Consider the following 17,600-nt stretch of genomic DNA (forward strand, 5'->3'; position numbering starts at 1 on the left):
TTTAGATAGATAGATAGTAGAGATAAATAGATGAAAATAAATTCAATTTAGCTATCCTGGCAACTGTAATATAACTGGAACATTTTGAATATTCTATTGATTATACAAATGAGATAAAGTGATGACTTGTCATGGTTAAGCTGGCTGATAAAAGGTTTCTCCCCCCAAAAAATGATAAAAGGTCTGAGCCACATCAACTTGAGGTTAAAATGTAGTGAACTAAATAAGTCTGATAGTGTGTGTCACAGAAATTAATGAAACCTCCTAAAGTAGAAATACTCTCGCTGTGGCAGATAAATAAACTGTTGCTAAGAACTGATGAGGTGCTGAAGTGTTTGAATTTCAGAAAATGCTTTTTTTATCAAAGATTTATTATTATTTTCATTATTATAATTATAATTATTAAACATCAACCACAAATGTATGCGCGGCTGTAAGGTTTTTAAATATTCATTTTCAAAGAAAGCCATTGGTCCGTCTCGCTGCGAGGGGCGGGGCTTGTTGACATAGTGATATGACAGAGGAAGTGGCTCGGCTGAACCTTGGATCATACTTGTGTTGTTATTCATTTGCAGTTTGCGTTGCTAATTAACGTTACCGATGGAGGACACGGAAAGCAAGGTAAGTGCAGGTGTGTGTGTGTGTGTGTGTGTGTCGTAGAGTGAGAGTACGTCTCGTGGTGAAATGCTAATTAGAGAGAGCAACTCTGCGGACGACATAAAACTTGTGTTTTAGCTCAGAAGCTACAGCTGGTTAGCTGGTCAGTTCCAGGTGGAAACAGTGTTACAGTGAGCTGTGAGCGGAAAGTAGAGGTCCGCTGCTTCTCCTTCGTCTGTTTACCTTTATCACCACATGCAAATGAGTTCAGAGATGCGTGGAGAGGCATGAATGTAATTGTTAGTGAATTCCAAAATGTGTTTTTCTCTGCTCTGCCTTGTGCACAGTTATCTCATTCTGGAGACTTATCAGGTCTGCTGCATGTGTGGAGCAGCAGGCACGAGACCTTTATCTCAGTGGCCCCAGTCCTAGAGTGTGTGTGTGTGTGTGTGTGTGTGTGTGTGTGTGTCTGTGTGTGTATGGTCTTGCCATATCTAACGCTAAAATAAATATATGTGTAAAATTGTTTTTATCCGGGTAATGTATATTTGCCGTACAGTATATATGTGATTGACAGTACTGTTTATGCAGCTCTAACTCCTCCAAACAAATCCAAAATAAGTCTATTTAAATATTTGGATTTCTGTTATTGGAGTTTGTTCATGTGTTCCGAAGAGGTTTAACAGGGACGTTGACCTCTGGCCCCCCCAAACATAAGTGACATCACTATGTGGGACATCATCAGATGTGCAAGCCCAGTTTGTCGCTAAAGTGACGGCTGCCACTTTAATACTCTTCTACATATTCGCTTTAATATGGTCTGGAAAGAAAACCAGATTAAATTTGCAATAACTATTTGTACTCGTACAGCTGTGAGGTCCGTGGTCCCCCAGCGAGGAAGTAAAGCCAAAGACAGCTAAACAGAAGGGTTAACGGAGGCTAACTGTGTATGTATTGTGTGTGTTTTTTGCAGATTGAAACCATGGCAACAGAGGGGGAGCCCGCAGACTTGGTCAAAGTTCTTCACCTTCTGGTGCTCTCCTTCTCCTGGGGTATGCAGGTCTGGGTCTCCTTCATAGCAGGTGAGAGCACAAACACAAGAGATGGCTGCAACTGGCCGATGATTTTGTTATCGACTCTTTGTAATACATATGAACATGAACTTGATCATTGTGATGTTATGGACTTGTCATACGATATATGGACATGACCGTTGGAATCAAAAGTTCATTGCTCTTTAAAAAGGGTGTACTTGCATTTATTACGCTTGCATTTTATCATTATAACAGCGGCATAAAATGGTCATAAAAATGACAATATTATAATTTTTCTCGATTATTTCTGTGAGAATATGTCGATCCAACAGAAGTAGTTGTGGTGACAGGCCTAGCATTCCTGCTTCGCGAGGGTATAACTTTGATCCCTGTCCTGGATCTCCATGTCTGCTGCAGGTTTTGCGTTGGTGCGGCGGGTCACTCGGCACACCTTTGGCCTGGTGCAGAGCAAGCTCTTCCCTCTGTACTTCTACTGTCTGCTGGGCAGCAGCGGGGTCAGCCTGGCCGTGTACGCCGTGTACCACCCCCGGGAGCTGCTGGACTGGCACGAGAGCGTGCAGGTCAGATACAACACTTTTTCAAAGTACTTAAAAAAAAAAAGAAAAAAAATCACATTTGCATGTAAATCATCGGCATCTTCCCGTGTTGCAGATGGTCCTGTACTTCGTGGCGCTGGTCACGGCGGGCCTGAACGCCCAGTGGTTGGGCCCAGCGGCCACCGAGGTGATGTTCCAGATGAGGGAGGTGGAGACGGAGCACAGCCTGGGGGACCAGATCGGCCTGGGCAGCCAGAAGGAGGCTTACGCCAAACTCCGAGAGCAGGACCCCAAGTACAAGGCCTACAAGCGCACGTTTGGCCGCTACCACGGCTTGTCCAGCCTCTGCAACCTGATAGGGTTCATCTGCACCACAACTAACTTGATCTACACGGCTCTGAATTTATCCACCATTTAGAGAGGGCTAGGTTTAATCCAGTGAACTTGAGTGAAAAGCGCCCCAATTACACAGTTTTGCTTTCCTTTATGAGGGAGAATGCCTTTTGTTGCTATTTAGCATCCCCAAAATAAAAAACCCACCATTGTTGTTTTCTTTTATCCATCATTTATTTCCATCCAGTCAATCAGTAACTCGGCTGTCTCAAAATATACGATGTATTTTTATGCATTTATATATTTCAGCGTTTGATTATATTGCTCATGATGTTGTTAAGAACACACATACCTCAGGTACTGTGTGGGCAGTTTACTCACATCCCCAGCAGGGGGCGATGTTTGGACGCAGGTGTATTCAGAGAAGAGTTTGTTGCTGATGTTGCAGCATAGATTAGTGCATTTGTATTTGTAAAATAGTGTGTTTCCTGATATTTTCATAAAAAATAAATGGTAATTTTATCAACTCATGTGATTATTCTTTCATGTGCATCTGCTTTTATTTTGTTGAATTCTGTACTACATGTTTGACCTGTCATGATCATTCTGCTCTGAAACCAAACACTTTTTAAAAAAATTGTTATTGTTGGATTGGTTTGGAAATAAGCTGTCCTTCCTATCCTCATAGATCCACGTTGATGAGAGAACCCAGGCCCAAACAGACAGCTCCTGGATTTAGAAGAGGAAAGGTTTTAATGTAATTACCGGTGACGCACAGGGTTTTTTGAGAGGGACCAGCCTTGAAAGCAGAGAACACTGCTTCGATGGAGAGCTACATGATGAGAGAGGCACTGTCCCTGTTGCAGCTACAACATCAGCGCTGATGGATCATAATAGAGACATTTCAGTATAATAAGCAGGGACTGAAAGTTGAGGTTTTTTCCCCAAGTGCTTATTCATCTTGGCCTTTTTAAAGATGGTTTCTCTATCTGCCATCAGTAATAATTTAATGTGATTTATTTTTTTCTTGCTTTCTGGTTTATAAAGATGCAGTGTGGAACAATTGGCTCTGAAAGCGGTCTGTTCCACCTTGCTGACTTTGTGTTACAGTATCCTGTTGTCAGTTTGTAGAATGTACAAGGAAGTTAGTCCAAGTGTCTCAACATCTTGAAACTCAGGACGGTCTTTAACCGTACAGACAAGTTTCCTGCTGCAGTGGCATCAGGAAATAAAGTAAACCCGGTTTAACCAAAGAACAAGTTTATCCACTCATCCATTTCATGGCATGGGGGAGATTTTACAGTGAAATAGCTCGAGAAGTTTAAGGACTGTTGGTATCAAGAACTCCTTGACTTCTATACAATGTGTAGATTATTTGCTCCGACCATGATGGCGAAGAAAAATGCACACTGTCAAAGAATTCCCCTCAACTCTACGTGTGCAAAGTAAAACACGAGGAAGTGGGGGAACAAAAGGAAGTGTTGAGTGACTCCTTCTTCCGTCATTCCTGACCCTCACAAGGAAACGAGCTTGTGTGTGCGCGATGAGTTGAGACCGGTTCACAACCTGCAATACGGACAGCTGCTGGTTTCAGGGACCACGGTTTTGGAGCTCCCATGTAACGCCGCAGAGCAGCCCTGCAGCACAGTGGGGTGTTACATAAATTATGAGTCAGGGAGCCCGAGGCAGCTTTATACGATCATCTCTGATGTGGAAATGTGGACCTCATTTGCAATTGTTTGATCTCGGTGGCGGATGTGTATCAAAAACACACTCAGTTTGATACAAACAATAACCATAACACACACACAATAAATAACCACAGACTAATTACCACACTGTGAACGTTGGTAACTGTGGCCTTGAAGAACCCAGACCCTGTTTTTCAATCGGGTACATTTATTTAGTCAAATAAAGCTGCTAAGTCAGGTTTTATCACCTCAAATCCATCCGGCATCATGTTACCTTGAATGATCCCAATCAGATACACACAATAAGTGATGTTGTATCCCTTTTACTATTTTTTCTCTTTTTTTAATTAATATTCCTTTATAATATTCCTGGAAGATCTCTGCTGGGACTTTATAGCATCTTTTCTATATCATGTTCATGTACTCTTTAAAGGAACTCAGTGAGTCTATAAAGGGTCTCTTGGTATTGGTAGGAACATTGATTGTTATTCTGTTTTTTGGGTACACAGAAATGGTTTACACTTCGCGACTATTTTAACAGATAATGTGTCTTTTGTATGACATTGTTTCATGTGTGATGCGCTGTTTGTACTTCTTTTTTATTGTAGATCTACAGATTTTTTTGTAAATATCTTCCTGCACGTGCATGGCTCCTGGAAAGTATACGAATCAACTCTATGAATATAAATATACGTTATAATAGATTTGTATTATGTCAATCTTAAATAGCCTGGACACATAGTCTATAATAGATCTTCTAAAAATATTCTGTCCTGTTTCACTAGAGTGTGCGCGTTGGCCTAGTGCGCGCGCACTGGGTGTGCATCTCCTCGCGCTGTGTACACTGACACGGCCCCATAGCTTCCAGCAGTGCGTGTTAACTCTGCCACAGACGGAACTCCAGCTACAGTGTCAGCTACGCTACAGACATCCAGGAGCGGCTCCAAACCTCGAAAGAAAAAAGAAAAGTGTCCCGTTGAGGAAGGAGAGAGCAGGTCGGGTGCTGGTGCTGTTGCTGGAGCAGGAAAAAAGGGGATATTTTTCAGGTGCTAGGTCTACTTTCGCAGGCTAACGTTAACCGGCATCTCACCGCCGCCCGGACGGAAGACAGTATCTCTGAACCGAGCTGGACGTTTGCTTTTCTTCCAAAAGAAGGTAAGTTTGTTTAAGTTTCCGAGTTTCAGGTTTTTTTTTTCCTGCCTCGCGAAAGCTTCCTTCTTGTCCGAGTGCTAATGCGGCACCGTGGCTCAGAGGGGTAACGCTTTATTTAGAATGTATGCTAACAGGTAGATGCTCGCGGAATGATACAAAACGTATGGTTTCACTCCCCCTTGGTTGGTTGTCGTTCGGCACGCTATTGCTGCGTAAAGTGGTAAAAAGTTAGACCGTTGACGTGAGTCATTTGCCTTCTATGGTAATAAAACGAGTTTCCTAGCCTCCATCTCCCATCAGTGTTTGCATTTCAGTCTTCCCAATAATGAAAGAAGTGACGTGACAGCTGCCCCACTAATCAATGCTGGTCCTGGCTTGCACCATCACCGGGCCCTGTTCACCAATAATGGCCTCTGTTTGATTTCACTGGAGATAACGCCGCTCCGGCTCCCATTCTCATCAGTGAGGATGTGTCTCACTGCCTGGAGGAGGTGTGTCCTCTCAGAGACAAATGTCATGGCAGGTGCTGATGTGGGGCCCCTAATCAAAGTCATCACTCAGTGGGATCCGGTTCTTGTTGTTGTCCAGTGTAGAGGCAACTTGTGACACCCAACAGCGCACAGTAACACGAAAACTCCATCATGTAAATCTTGTAATTTATGTGACATCTTTGTGAAAAGAGAAGTGAGAGAAATAAGAGATGTGTTCCCTGGCTGTGTGAGCCTTCTTATTGGCCTGCAGACATCCTGAGCTCCACAGTAAACACTGAGGACATGTGACTGGGGTTATCTCAGGCTTAAGCTGAGATGAAAGTTGGACTAAGACATACTTTTTAATGGGTGGATCCGTGCTATGGGATCTTTAAGCACTCACAAGAAAGTTCCCCCGGAGACCCTTATGTGGCACGGGCATCATGTGATGTTTTTCTTTTTTCAACAGGCATAGACTTGAAACTTATGCCCCGACCACCGCACTCTACGTAAAGCCCAGGGAAGCACTTTTCCAGCGTATAAGGGATGGTGTTCACGGGGCATGTACCTACCTGGTGAAGTACAGTTGTGAAAGAGGATTGCATTGGTGTTACAGCGGTGCTTCATTTCGACATCAGCCGGCACGCAAGTTTGCACAGGATGTGTAGAAAAGTCTTCCAGTGGACTGGAGGTGTACGTCAGCTACAGAATCCCAATACTAACACCAACAAAGGTGATTTGGAAGGTTGGAAGGTTTTAATAATAACATGGTTAGTTGTTGTTGTTTCCTTACTCTTGCAGACATCAGCTGTTTTGGATACCTCTTTTTTTTTTTTTAAAGACGCAAACACAGCTGCGTACAAGAGCACACTATCAGTATACAAGTGAGGAACATGGACTCGTCCCTCTCATAGCCGGGCAATTACTGTGAGAGCAAACATTTACTCAGTCAATGATTTGGCCAGGCTTCTCCAATTTCAAACTAGCGATGCTCCTCCTTCTCCTCCTCCTCCTCCTCCTCTTTTCTACAGCCCTTGATGGTAAGGTGATAGATATCCCCATCCTGCTCCGGAGACCTCCATCTGGCCAGTTAAAAGCCGAGTGAACTGACTGCTTTGACCGCTAATGGGTCTTGCTGGCAGCTGAGTCCCTAGTCTGGTCTCCACGGAGACGCTGTGCCGCACCGATTGATCATCTCTGTGTGTTTTCGGAGGCTGTGCACCCCCGCCCCCCCACACACACACACCCACACCCACACACACACACACACACACACACACTGTTTGGACGGCCGACACCAGAAGACTAAACGGCAGGTAACCTCACACCGGCCCCTCAGGAGAGATTAATCTGAGATGAATGCTTATAATAAAGCAGATGGCACGGCTTCCCGTCATTTCGAGTCATGAGTCGTGCTTCTGTTCCACCTGGCGGATGTAAGGCCAATATCTCTCTTTTTGCTCTGTTCTTGGTCTCCTCCGACCTCCCGGGGGAAGTATCTCGCTCTTTAGCTGCCCGCTGTTTGGTGCTGAGCAGGTGGTGTTCAGTTTTTAGAGCTTTTCCTGTAAAATACAGCAGGTTTAAAGAAATACAAACAAGTGTTTTATTCCCCCCCCCCTACACCAGAATGATAATGTGTGGAGCCACATCTTTCTCCACAGTGCTGTGTCAGCCCTCAAGAAAGGTTTGGCTCCACGCTGTGTCCTTCACTAGTAAAGAGCGTACTAGTTGATTCTAACCAGTGTCGGCCATGTTTTCCGCCAAACGTTCATATTTGTAGACGGCCTCCTCCTTGTGCTCCGCCTCTCTAGATGGCATCAAATGACTCGCGCCTCCAGCAGCAGCCGTCCCAGAAGGACGCGGCCGACCAGAACTTTGACTACATGTTCAAGCTGCTGATCATCGGCAACAGCAGCGTGGGGAAGACGTCCTTCCTGTTCCGCTACGCGGACGACTCCTTCACCTCCGCCTTCGTCAGCACCGTGGGCATCGACTTCAAGGTCAAGACCGTGTTCCGCAATGACAAGAGGATCAAGCTGCAGATCTGGGTGAGTGGTTTTGAGGATAATATACGCTGTGTTTTTTTATTTAATCTATGAATTTGAAAAATGTTCCAGAAAGGAAATGTACAAAAATGTTTGTGTATGCTGTCAGTTATAGTTCGGAATCTGCAGGTCAGACTTTTAAAAAAATTGGAAATCGGCCATAAAAATAGCAATCGTTGCATCTCCGGCTAATAACCCTTATTGATTGTAAAGTGCTTCGTCTCTCTCAATCTAATACACCTGAGCACTTTGTGCATTTTAATTTGCTTTGTTGTTAAGAACATGGAGGCTCCAGTCTCTGCTTTAGATGTGAATAAAGATGTGAATAAAGCCCATGTGAAATCCTTGTTTACACCAAGATAGAGGCTCTTTAGGGCAGCGTGGAGGTAGAAGGCCAACCAGCAGACCTTCTTAAAGGCGAGGTCTAGAAGAATCCACAATCGTGGGTTTGGCCCTTGTGCAAGCTTGGCATGTGGATTGTGCAAGTGTAAACAGCATGACTTCCTCATGGTTTCATAGACATTGTCACTCGCTAGTCGCTACCCTTATCTTGCATCTAATGGTGCTGAGTGTGCCCTTAAATGTATAAAGAAGACTGGTCGAGTAAACAAGTAAAGTCTTCCGGTTTCCATATTTTCATTGATGCTTCAAAGCCCAGCTGGACGTCAAGGCTCAGAGACAATGAGCAACTGTCTCACCTCAGATCTGCAGGTATTTTGCATTTCATTAAGTCTGGAATATGATTCCTTTGGCAACTTGGAGGAAGCGGAAAAGAGCTGTGAACACATCGCACATTATCACCTTTAAAATGGTACGGCGAACTTATTGGTGTACACTTAGCTCACACATCAAACATATACGGAGCAACATTCACGTTAATCCTGAGGCAAATATCTGTCTCTTTAGTTTTCAGTGGTAGCCAGGTTGATTACTGTCTATTTCTAAAACAAGACAGCTGGGCTGTGGGACGCCAAAAAAGTCCCATAAAGCTGAAGAGACATGCAGATTGGTCACAATTCTCCGTGGGTTTGTCACTAATAGTGACTCCATACACATCACACTGACTCATTTGATCAGTTTTTGATGTAAACAATATTGATTATAGCTGCTTTGAATAGATGGTTTGTGAATTTAGATAATAAGTTGCTCATGCATGTTTGTAGTTGCAATGAATTTGCACATGATGAAATATTTTGAGTTGCCATGTTTTCCTTTTGGTTTGGTTTCTTCTTCACTTAAACGGATACAAATAGTCATAATTGCAGGCAGTGTGAAATTGAAACATCATTTTGTTGCAGTTAGTTTTTGAGGTCAGCACTACGGTGGTTCCTCTTTGCTTGTTATGTTTTTCGTTTGTGTTTACTGTTGAGCATATGGCATCATGCAAATTTGTCGATGCAACATTTCACGAGTTTGCGGCTTTCTTGACCGACGCTGCAGCAAGTCATGCAGCAGTTACTGTAACTCCCAATTTAAAAAAAAACAGCTACACACATAAACCCTTTACACACCAAAATAAACAACACAAAGTGCGAAATACTCGCCTGTGAATATTCTATGTCTAGGGCTTTTATTCTGAAAGGGTCTCTGCTGCCTGTTTCTGCTGTTTGCCATCTTGTTTCGGACAACAGAGCCTCTGTGTTACTGTTTCATTAAAATACACCCACAACTCAAACCCGTTCCGCACAACTTAAATGGTTGATGACTTTATTCACGGAGCAAAAGCTCAGATCAACCTTGTGCGGGAAAAAAAAGGGACGCTGCTTTTTTTTGTTGCGTAATATTCTCCCCTGATGTGTAAAGACATTGAGGTGGATGCCAATTAAAAAGTTTTAACAATCGCTGTTTAAAGTGGGACTCCACCAATTTGAATAAAAGTCAGTTTACTCATCATGAGGATTAATACGAACCGGTTGAAAACGGTTGTTTTAAGTCTTTAGTGGCCCTGAAAAAGTAAACCCCTCGTGATGTCATCAGAAATAAAGAAATTAAAGAAATAGTGCAGTTATTCCCCTTTCTTTCAGAGAGTTAGATGAGGAGATTGGTCCCACTCTCATGTCAGTGCGGTAAATACGAAGTTACTGCCAGCTGCTGGTTAGCTTAGCCCAAAGGCTGGAACCCGCTAGCTTGAGCCGGATCAGCTCCCCCGACAGTCTACATGAAATACATTAAATAAAACCAACGCTGGCATTCATTGCAGGGCTTCTACACTGTTCTATAAAGTGTATCCTTCATTTATTTATTTTTCTCTCAGCCCATATTACTCACAACACACCACAAATCCTCTTGATGAACATGGTTAAGGTTGTTCAAACAGATGATTCACTAGAACCAACAACGTGCGAGCCACCGTGTGATACACAAACGGTGACAGAGATGAATCAGCAGCAGAGGAGCCCACACCAAAACACACACTCACCTACCGGACCCGAACATGTCCCTTTTTAAAACATGCAGCGTTAGCGGTGTGTTTGATATCACCAACAACTGAGCAGGAGGAGGGCGAGAGAATGAACTGTAACGATAAAGTGTGTTAGGTGAGGGTTTTGGGAAGGGAACGCTGGGGAACGACAAAGAGACCCGCTGCTTCCTCAGAGCAGGAAGCGGAGGAAGCTCCCTATCAGCGTGTGACGGGGACGTAATGAAGATATACTGCAGCGCCATGTAGCAGTGTATTTAAAAAGGGCGTGGGACCGAGTCCTCCCTTAACGCAACGTTAATAATCAACTCTGAAACATCCCGGCTGTTAAACTCACGTTAGAGCGTTTCAGCGGATCCTCACGCACGGGGTATTTGTTGACGATCCCACTGCACAGCTGCTGGCCTCCGCTTTGTGTATCATGGAAACATGGCTCGCCTGATAACGCACCACATGGCCCTCACACACACACACACACACACACACACACACACACACACACACACACACACACACACACACACACACACACACACACACACACACATGGTGAATACGCCGAGCGCATGTTTGCCACTGTGTACACACAATGTTTACATCCCTTTTTCTTTTTTTTTTTGGTGTCATGGAAATATATCTCTGATCTTTGAGCAAACGCACACACACCTTTCGCACACTTGGTCGCCCAGGGGACGCTGCTTTGTGTCGGCAGGCTGATGTAAACGCAGGTGATGCGTGTTTTTATTTCTTTTAAAGATCAGGATCCCGGTGACGTCTCTGACAACGCAGGGGCCTGATGTAAACCCCGGTCCCCATCTATCATCATACACACACACACACACGCACGCACGAGGGAGCAGCTTTTGTTTACTGGCTGGGAGTTGATTATAGCAACCCCTGCAGGGACGTTCTATTTGGTTAGACGCCCCATTACGCTGCCAAATATGTGTTCATCTCTGCGTGGGCGAGATAAAGGATGGACCTGGTCTATTTGCCACTTTTAATGAAGCAAAAATAAGCCCCGGACAGGAGGCAGAGTTTGACTGTGACTTAGGAAAGAGTGACGAGAATACTGTATAAGAAGGGCGAGCGATGTCGTCTCTGACAGAAGGATTTACTTTGACCGTTTCCGTGAAGCGAGCGGTGATCATTTGGGCCGACCACCCACAGCAGACCCGGCTGTAATGAACATTCATAACTAGGGCTGCAACAACGAATCGATAAAATCGATAAAAATCGATTATTAAAAGAGTTGGCAACGAATTTCATTATCGATTCGTTGTGTCGCGCGATTATTACGCCACTCAATAAGTGGCGGAGATGTTTGAGTGTTCACAGCAGCAGGAATAACGGAACAGGACTCCGGTTCTGTAGCTGACGCTGACCGGCGTATAAACGTTGCCATGACTACACCGGAAGTTGATTTACGCGATTTGTATTATTTTCGCGTCATTCGCGCCGGCGATCGCGTTTCGTCGCGATCGCCGGGGACCTCTTCACCGCGTTTGGTGTTCACACAAGGCGTGTGAACACCAAACGCGATGAACGCGATGAAAGCGGCCGGTGTCTCCGGGGACTATTTGTGTTCATTCGCGTGCATCGCGTGCATCGCGCCGGAGAGGGGGCGTGGCTTATCGGCCTGAAAGCCGTTCACTGATGGATCAGCGCGTGTCTACCCTTCACTGAGAGGCGTGGGTAAACCCACTGAACCCCACTCCTGATATTAGTCCATTTATTTTTTTAAATAATGACTTTAACAGCTCAGGGATGTTCGAGCAACCTGTTTGTGCACTTTGTGAAGATGTGTTGCTCTGTGAATGTGCACTGTCAGCTCTGTTTTTGATTAAAGGGTTGGAAATGAATGCTTTCTTGTTTTTTTGTTTTTTTTATCCGATTCATCGATTAATCGAACAAATAATCGACAGATTAATCGATTATTAAAATAATCGTTAGTTGCAGCCCTATTCATAACCCTCAATGGCCTCGCCAGTTACCTGGGCAACCCACTCCTCCTCCTCCTCGCTGTGAGGAAAACATCAGACAAACACACACACACACACTTAGGCCCCAGATGTAAATGAAGGACTCAGACGGGTTACCAAGTAACAGTGAGAGTGGAGGGGGGGAGGGGGGGGTCAGCCTACCTGTGTGATCTTTCATCCGCTGAACCGCGATGTCGCACATTTAATTGAGGAGATGCCCCTGATAAACTCGCTGGTGGCCGGGGAGGCCTCCTCCTCCTCCTCCTCCTCCTCCTCCTCTGTCTAACGCTCCTCTTATCTTCTGCGCGTTTCTTCCAGACGTCCTGGTTTTGATGAGCAGCGATCGCGCCGCCTGCTCCCGTCTATAAACTTCATCCTCCGGTGGTTTGCGTGGAGCGGAGCAAGGGCCGTTTCAGTGCTGGTGTGAAGTGCTTTGGAAGGAGAGAGATGCCTATTATTTCCAACACAGTACACAAGATCCATATAACTAGCTATATAACTCACTTTTTCCTTCTATTGATTAAAACCTGACATAAACCCGACGTGAATTGTATTTGAAAATGCCTTTAATACTTTAATAATTCACCCACCATTGCCAATGATTTACTTCACCAGTGATTCCCAACCAAAAGGTGCTGCAGCTGCCAGATTATAGAGTCGCTCAACTATTTGAAAAGAAATGATGAAAACGCGTATTAAACCGGTCGTAACGCGTGAACGCTACTTGTCGTGAGTGAGAGTGTGTGAAACCACGGCTGGACTCTCATAGTATGTATTTATTTATTTGCTGAGGAAGGTTTCTAACTGAGTGAAGTGACCCGGAAGTATCTAAGTGGCAGACATGCTGGTCGAATTCTCGAAATGCTGAGGAAAGGTGCTTCAGCGCTTCCTTTCTTATTCTCCTTTAGCATAGGGAGCACTGGAGCGTGCTTTACCAAAGGAAGGGAGAGAACGTCGTCCTACGATTCCTTGCGGCACAAGTCAGATACTCTCAGCACTGCAGTGGACTTTTCCTAACTCCTCATGATGTGTCCTTCACGTGTTCCCTTAACCTTGTGACGTTTTCCTAGGTCAAGGAAAAGTGTTTTTTTGACTAGTAAGCAAACAGTTTGCTTTTTGCTCACTATTAACAGCAATAGAATAAATGTTTTTAAAAGTGGTAGTATGAATCCAGACCTATCCAAACTGATCTAAACCAGTCTAAAGTATCGCACCAATATCCACATTTATAAATGAATGTTGTTAAATAGCATCCCGTTTAAAACACGGTGAACCGTATTTTAATAAGACAGGTGGTGTTGATGAAGGGGCATTCGGGGATAAAAGAAGTTGGGAACCCGCTGAACTCGACCCCTCTGTACGTTCAGTCAGAAATAACATGCATCTGCATTCTGACAGATGTTTCTGAATTAGTGTGACAGTTGAGCAGACCACCCCCCCTGAAAGCTAAATGTTGGATGACTCCACATATACACTGTTTCAGTAAGAGAAGAGTGCAGCAGCTACAGACCATAGTTTGGATGATATTGCCCCCTTGTGGTTTCAAGTCATAAACCATGTATTGAGTCACCACAGGGAATTCATGTTTCTTTTAGTTTGTTTTATAGACCTTGATTAATATGAATTGTGTGAAGCGTAGAAATATATTTGTGTGTGTGTGTGTGTGTGTGTGTGTGTTTCCATGCAGGATACAGCGGGTCAGGAGCGCTACCGCACCATCACCACGGCCTACTACAGAGGAGCCATGGGCTTCCTGCTCATGTACGACATCACTAACCAGGACTCCTTCAACGCAGTTCAGGACTGGTGAGTCTGATACTGTTAAACATTTTGGTCCGGGAGATTATTTTTATTTTTGTTGTTCCATTTGTCAAATTTCGATTATGAAGCCCCTTTTGCTCATACGGCTGTACGTGTGAAGTGTAAAAACAAGCAGCCTATTGATTTCATGGATTCTTTTGCCTGTCTATGGATACAGATCATTGCCCAGGTCTTTCCTTTTTTTGGCAAAACGTTTTTTTCCACTACTTTCCGACAGAAATCGCCCACTCATCACCAAAAGTTTGACAAAACCTCTATAAATGACCTTGCGCTAAATGTTAAGCACCATTTTCACACAACCGGTTGCCAGATTCTTGCATTGTGCAGTTGCAACCACAATGAGATGACATGCAAACCAACTCCATAATGAGTTTGATGTTTGTTAGTTGTTTTTTTGCAGGAAAGTATCTTGATTTGTTGGTTTCTACGTTGGTCGTTTTTTTTCTTTTACTGCTTTTAATCACGTGTACTGTTATGTCTGTCCGACAGGGCGACGCAGATCAAGACGTACTCGTGGGACAATGCTCAGGTGATCCTGATTGGTAACAAGTGTGACCTGGAGGACGACAGGCTCGTACCCACGGAGGACGGCCAGAGGCTGGCGGAGGAGCTAGGTAGAGACTCTTCACTCGCACTTCGACCCGCTAGCTTCTGTCCACAGACGTTTCAACACTGAAACCATGTCGCTAACCCCCCCCCTCAGGTTTCCAGTTCTTCGAGGCCAGCGCCAAGGACAACATCAACGTGAAGCAGGTGTTCGAGCGCCTGGTGGACGTCATCTGCGAGAAGATGAACGAGAGCATGGAGGGGGACATCGACCTCGCATCCAACCACAGGAGCCAGGTCCTTAAAGACTCGCCGTCAGAGAGCCACGGGGGCTGCGCCTGCTGAAGCGTCCGCCCTCTTACCAGCTCCCCCCCCCCCCCCCCACACACACACACACACACACACACACACACACACACACACACACACACTGATAAGCATACATTAAGACCTTCCCTCTCTGTGCCTCGACCATGTAAAGTGCCGCACCTCTTCCTCTCTCTTCACTCCAGCCACGCCCAGCTCTGCTTTGTCCACACAGCCCGGCACGAACCGAAAGGACAGCTCGCTGAAATAATCTTCATCAGCATTGTCAGACCCCTCTCCTCCTCAGCCCTGTGTTTCAGTCTTTTAGCTTTAAAGGGGGGGGGGCCTACTTTCTGTCTCTTGTTTCCAACCCCGTCAGCTCTGCGTGAGCTGATAGTCCACCAAAGCATGTCCTGTGCCCCCCAGCGTATGCCGCCCACCTCAACCGCTGCTGCTTACCTTATCTGAGACATTTGTTCAGTGGGATTCATTTTTCCGAGACAAATATTTGTGCAGATAGCTTAAAGCTAGTGATGCCAAATAGTGGCTGTAGGTGGCTGTGCTTTATTACATTCATTGTTTTGTTTGAGATGCATTCAGTGCCTGTGCTCAGGTTCAAATGCTGCCTCAACAAAAGGCACATTCAGCTTAAAGGAACAGTTTGACGTTTTGGGAAATCCACTTATTTGCTACCTTGTGGAGTTAGACGAGAAGATTGATACCGCTCTCATGTCTGTATGCCAGATATGAAGCCGCACTAATGTCTCACCTACCCTAGAGGATTTCTCTGTTGTGAGACGTCTCATCATCCATCACTTATTATGAAGTTCAAACTGATAACAAAGAGTCTCGATGCCCGTCTTGTGCTGCCCTTTGCGTCCCTCAGTGCCTCTCGGAGGCTGTCGAAGCCTTTTCCTGTGCACCAAACGCTGAGACAGCTGGAGGGCGACGGTGATGCCTAAACGTTGAGCCCCGCTCTCTACACATACGCTGCCGTGCCCGTGTGATGAATTCCTTTAACTATCACACCCACGCACGCACACCACTCCCACAAACTGCAGCACGGCGAAAGAGTTGGCATGGCAAACCTATGCTTAATGACTGAGTTTCTACAAAGTGGTGAATTGTGTTTTTCTTGTTTACTGACATAATGACTGTTATGCGGAAATGCAGCACAGCGTGTGTGTGTGTGTGTGTGTGTGTGTGTGTGTGTACCAGAACACTGATCTCTGTGAAATATAAGTGTAGGCCTCAACTGTGCTGTTGCCACTATGAGGAAAAACAATGAGCTGAAGTCACCCTCCCTCTGTGTGTGTTGTAATCTGAGCTTCTCTGTGCTTTGTTGACATATTTGGTCCGGCGGTGCATGCCTTGTAGTGCATGTGAACGTGCCCCACTGGCCGGCTCACGGCCGCCGCTCTGCACTGCTCTCATAGGGCGGTCACCGCTGATGACACCTCTCCGACCGACGGCGTCGTCGCGAAAACGTAGCACCCACCCTCCGTCAGCGCTGTTGCCGTTGTTTGCGCTGTTAGCACCGTTAGCTGCTAGCCGCCGGCTCAGCGTCGCCGCGTTGAGAGCCGGTGGAGGCAACAGATGTGCTCTGAGTTGAGTATTGAGCATCTTTTAAAGGAGCCTTCGTCACTCGATCTCCCACTGCTGTCATCTGAAGTAAATAAAATGAGGTTTCACCATCATTTCACTTCACGTTGTTTGCCATCAGTTACACTGGACCTAAAATAGCTTTTTTGTTCATTGTTCCATGTCAGTATTGACACTCTCCACACCTGAAAACTGTGTCCTGATTGAAGTTATTTCAATTTCAAAGCCTTTGGATTGCACCACAAATCGGTTATGTTGCTATTAATTGTCCATGTGCCGACTCCTGACTTGTCACCTGATATATCAACCATAACCTCTGGACCACAATAGCTATGGTATACATATCAGATAGCTGATAGGATCATCTCACCCGCACCGCTTTTTATGCAAGGCTTTAACTCGAGGAGTCTGTGTGCAAGACTCCTAACACTACATTTGTATTTCACCGTTTGCGCGCTGTGCAGGTTTGCAATGTATTTAAATGGAATGGAGGGGCGTCACAGAGCACATGATATCCGTGATGGGTTCGCAAAAGGAGCTTACAAGGGCGGCTGCTGCTTGAATGCGTTGAATGTGCTAAACTGTCCACTGATGTTGAATATTTAACCACTTCGTCCGGTTTCTGCCTTATACTGAAAAACTACTGACTCTGACGCTTTTGTACAATTTATGTCAGTAGCATCCAGAGCTGTTTGTCTGGGGTTTGTTCTTTCTCTCTTTTGTTTACGATCTATTTGTTTTCACGTGTCGCATTCCTGATTGGTCGCTTTCTAAAAGAGGGGAGATCAGATCATTGGATCCCTTTTATTTAAGGCTCTGAATGTGTTGGATGGAAGCATGGGGCAGGAAAAAATGCATCCTATAAACAAGAATACATTGAGTATGTTGAAATGTGTATATGAAAATAAAGAATATATTCATTACAAAAGGGAGAGTGTAGTTGCAGATCCTTGTCTTTAGTTCCTTTTGCATGAGTGTACAACGTGACCGCAGCATGTGAAGTGTAATTTATGACCTAACCCCAAACCGTCAGGTCAGGGCTTTT

The 17,600-nt window shown here is 45.1% G+C and overlaps 2 protein-coding genes across 2 annotated transcripts; both read left to right on the forward strand.

The window, feature by feature from the left end:
* The first annotated feature begins 515 nt into the window (after positions 1–515).
* Positions 516–3,047, forward strand: tmem205 (transmembrane protein 205). The gene is made up of 4 exons (XM_079177050.1): positions 516–621; positions 1,571–1,679; positions 2,049–2,212; positions 2,304–3,047. Exons 1-4 carry the CDS (start codon positions 601–603, stop codon positions 2,604–2,606), a joined length of 597 nt encoding a protein of 198 aa, XP_079033176.1. The 5' UTR covers positions 516–600; the 3' UTR covers positions 2,607–3,047.
* A 2,052-nt stretch (positions 3,048–5,099) lies between these two features.
* On the forward strand, positions 5,100–17,472 carry rab3db (RAB3D, member RAS oncogene family, b). The gene is made up of 5 exons (XM_079176963.1): positions 5,100–5,367; positions 7,646–7,882; positions 13,968–14,086; positions 14,591–14,715; positions 14,805–17,472. Exons 2-5 carry the CDS (start codon positions 7,646–7,648, stop codon positions 14,990–14,992), a joined length of 669 nt encoding a protein of 222 aa, XP_079033089.1. The 5' UTR covers positions 5,100–5,367; the 3' UTR covers positions 14,993–17,472.
* The last annotated feature ends 128 nt before the right edge of the window (positions 17,473–17,600 follow it).

Source organism: Pholis gunnellus, assembly GCF_910591455.1.
Source record: "Pholis gunnellus genome assembly, chromosome: 17".
NCBI lineage: Eukaryota > Metazoa > Chordata > Actinopteri > Perciformes > Pholidae > Pholis > Pholis gunnellus.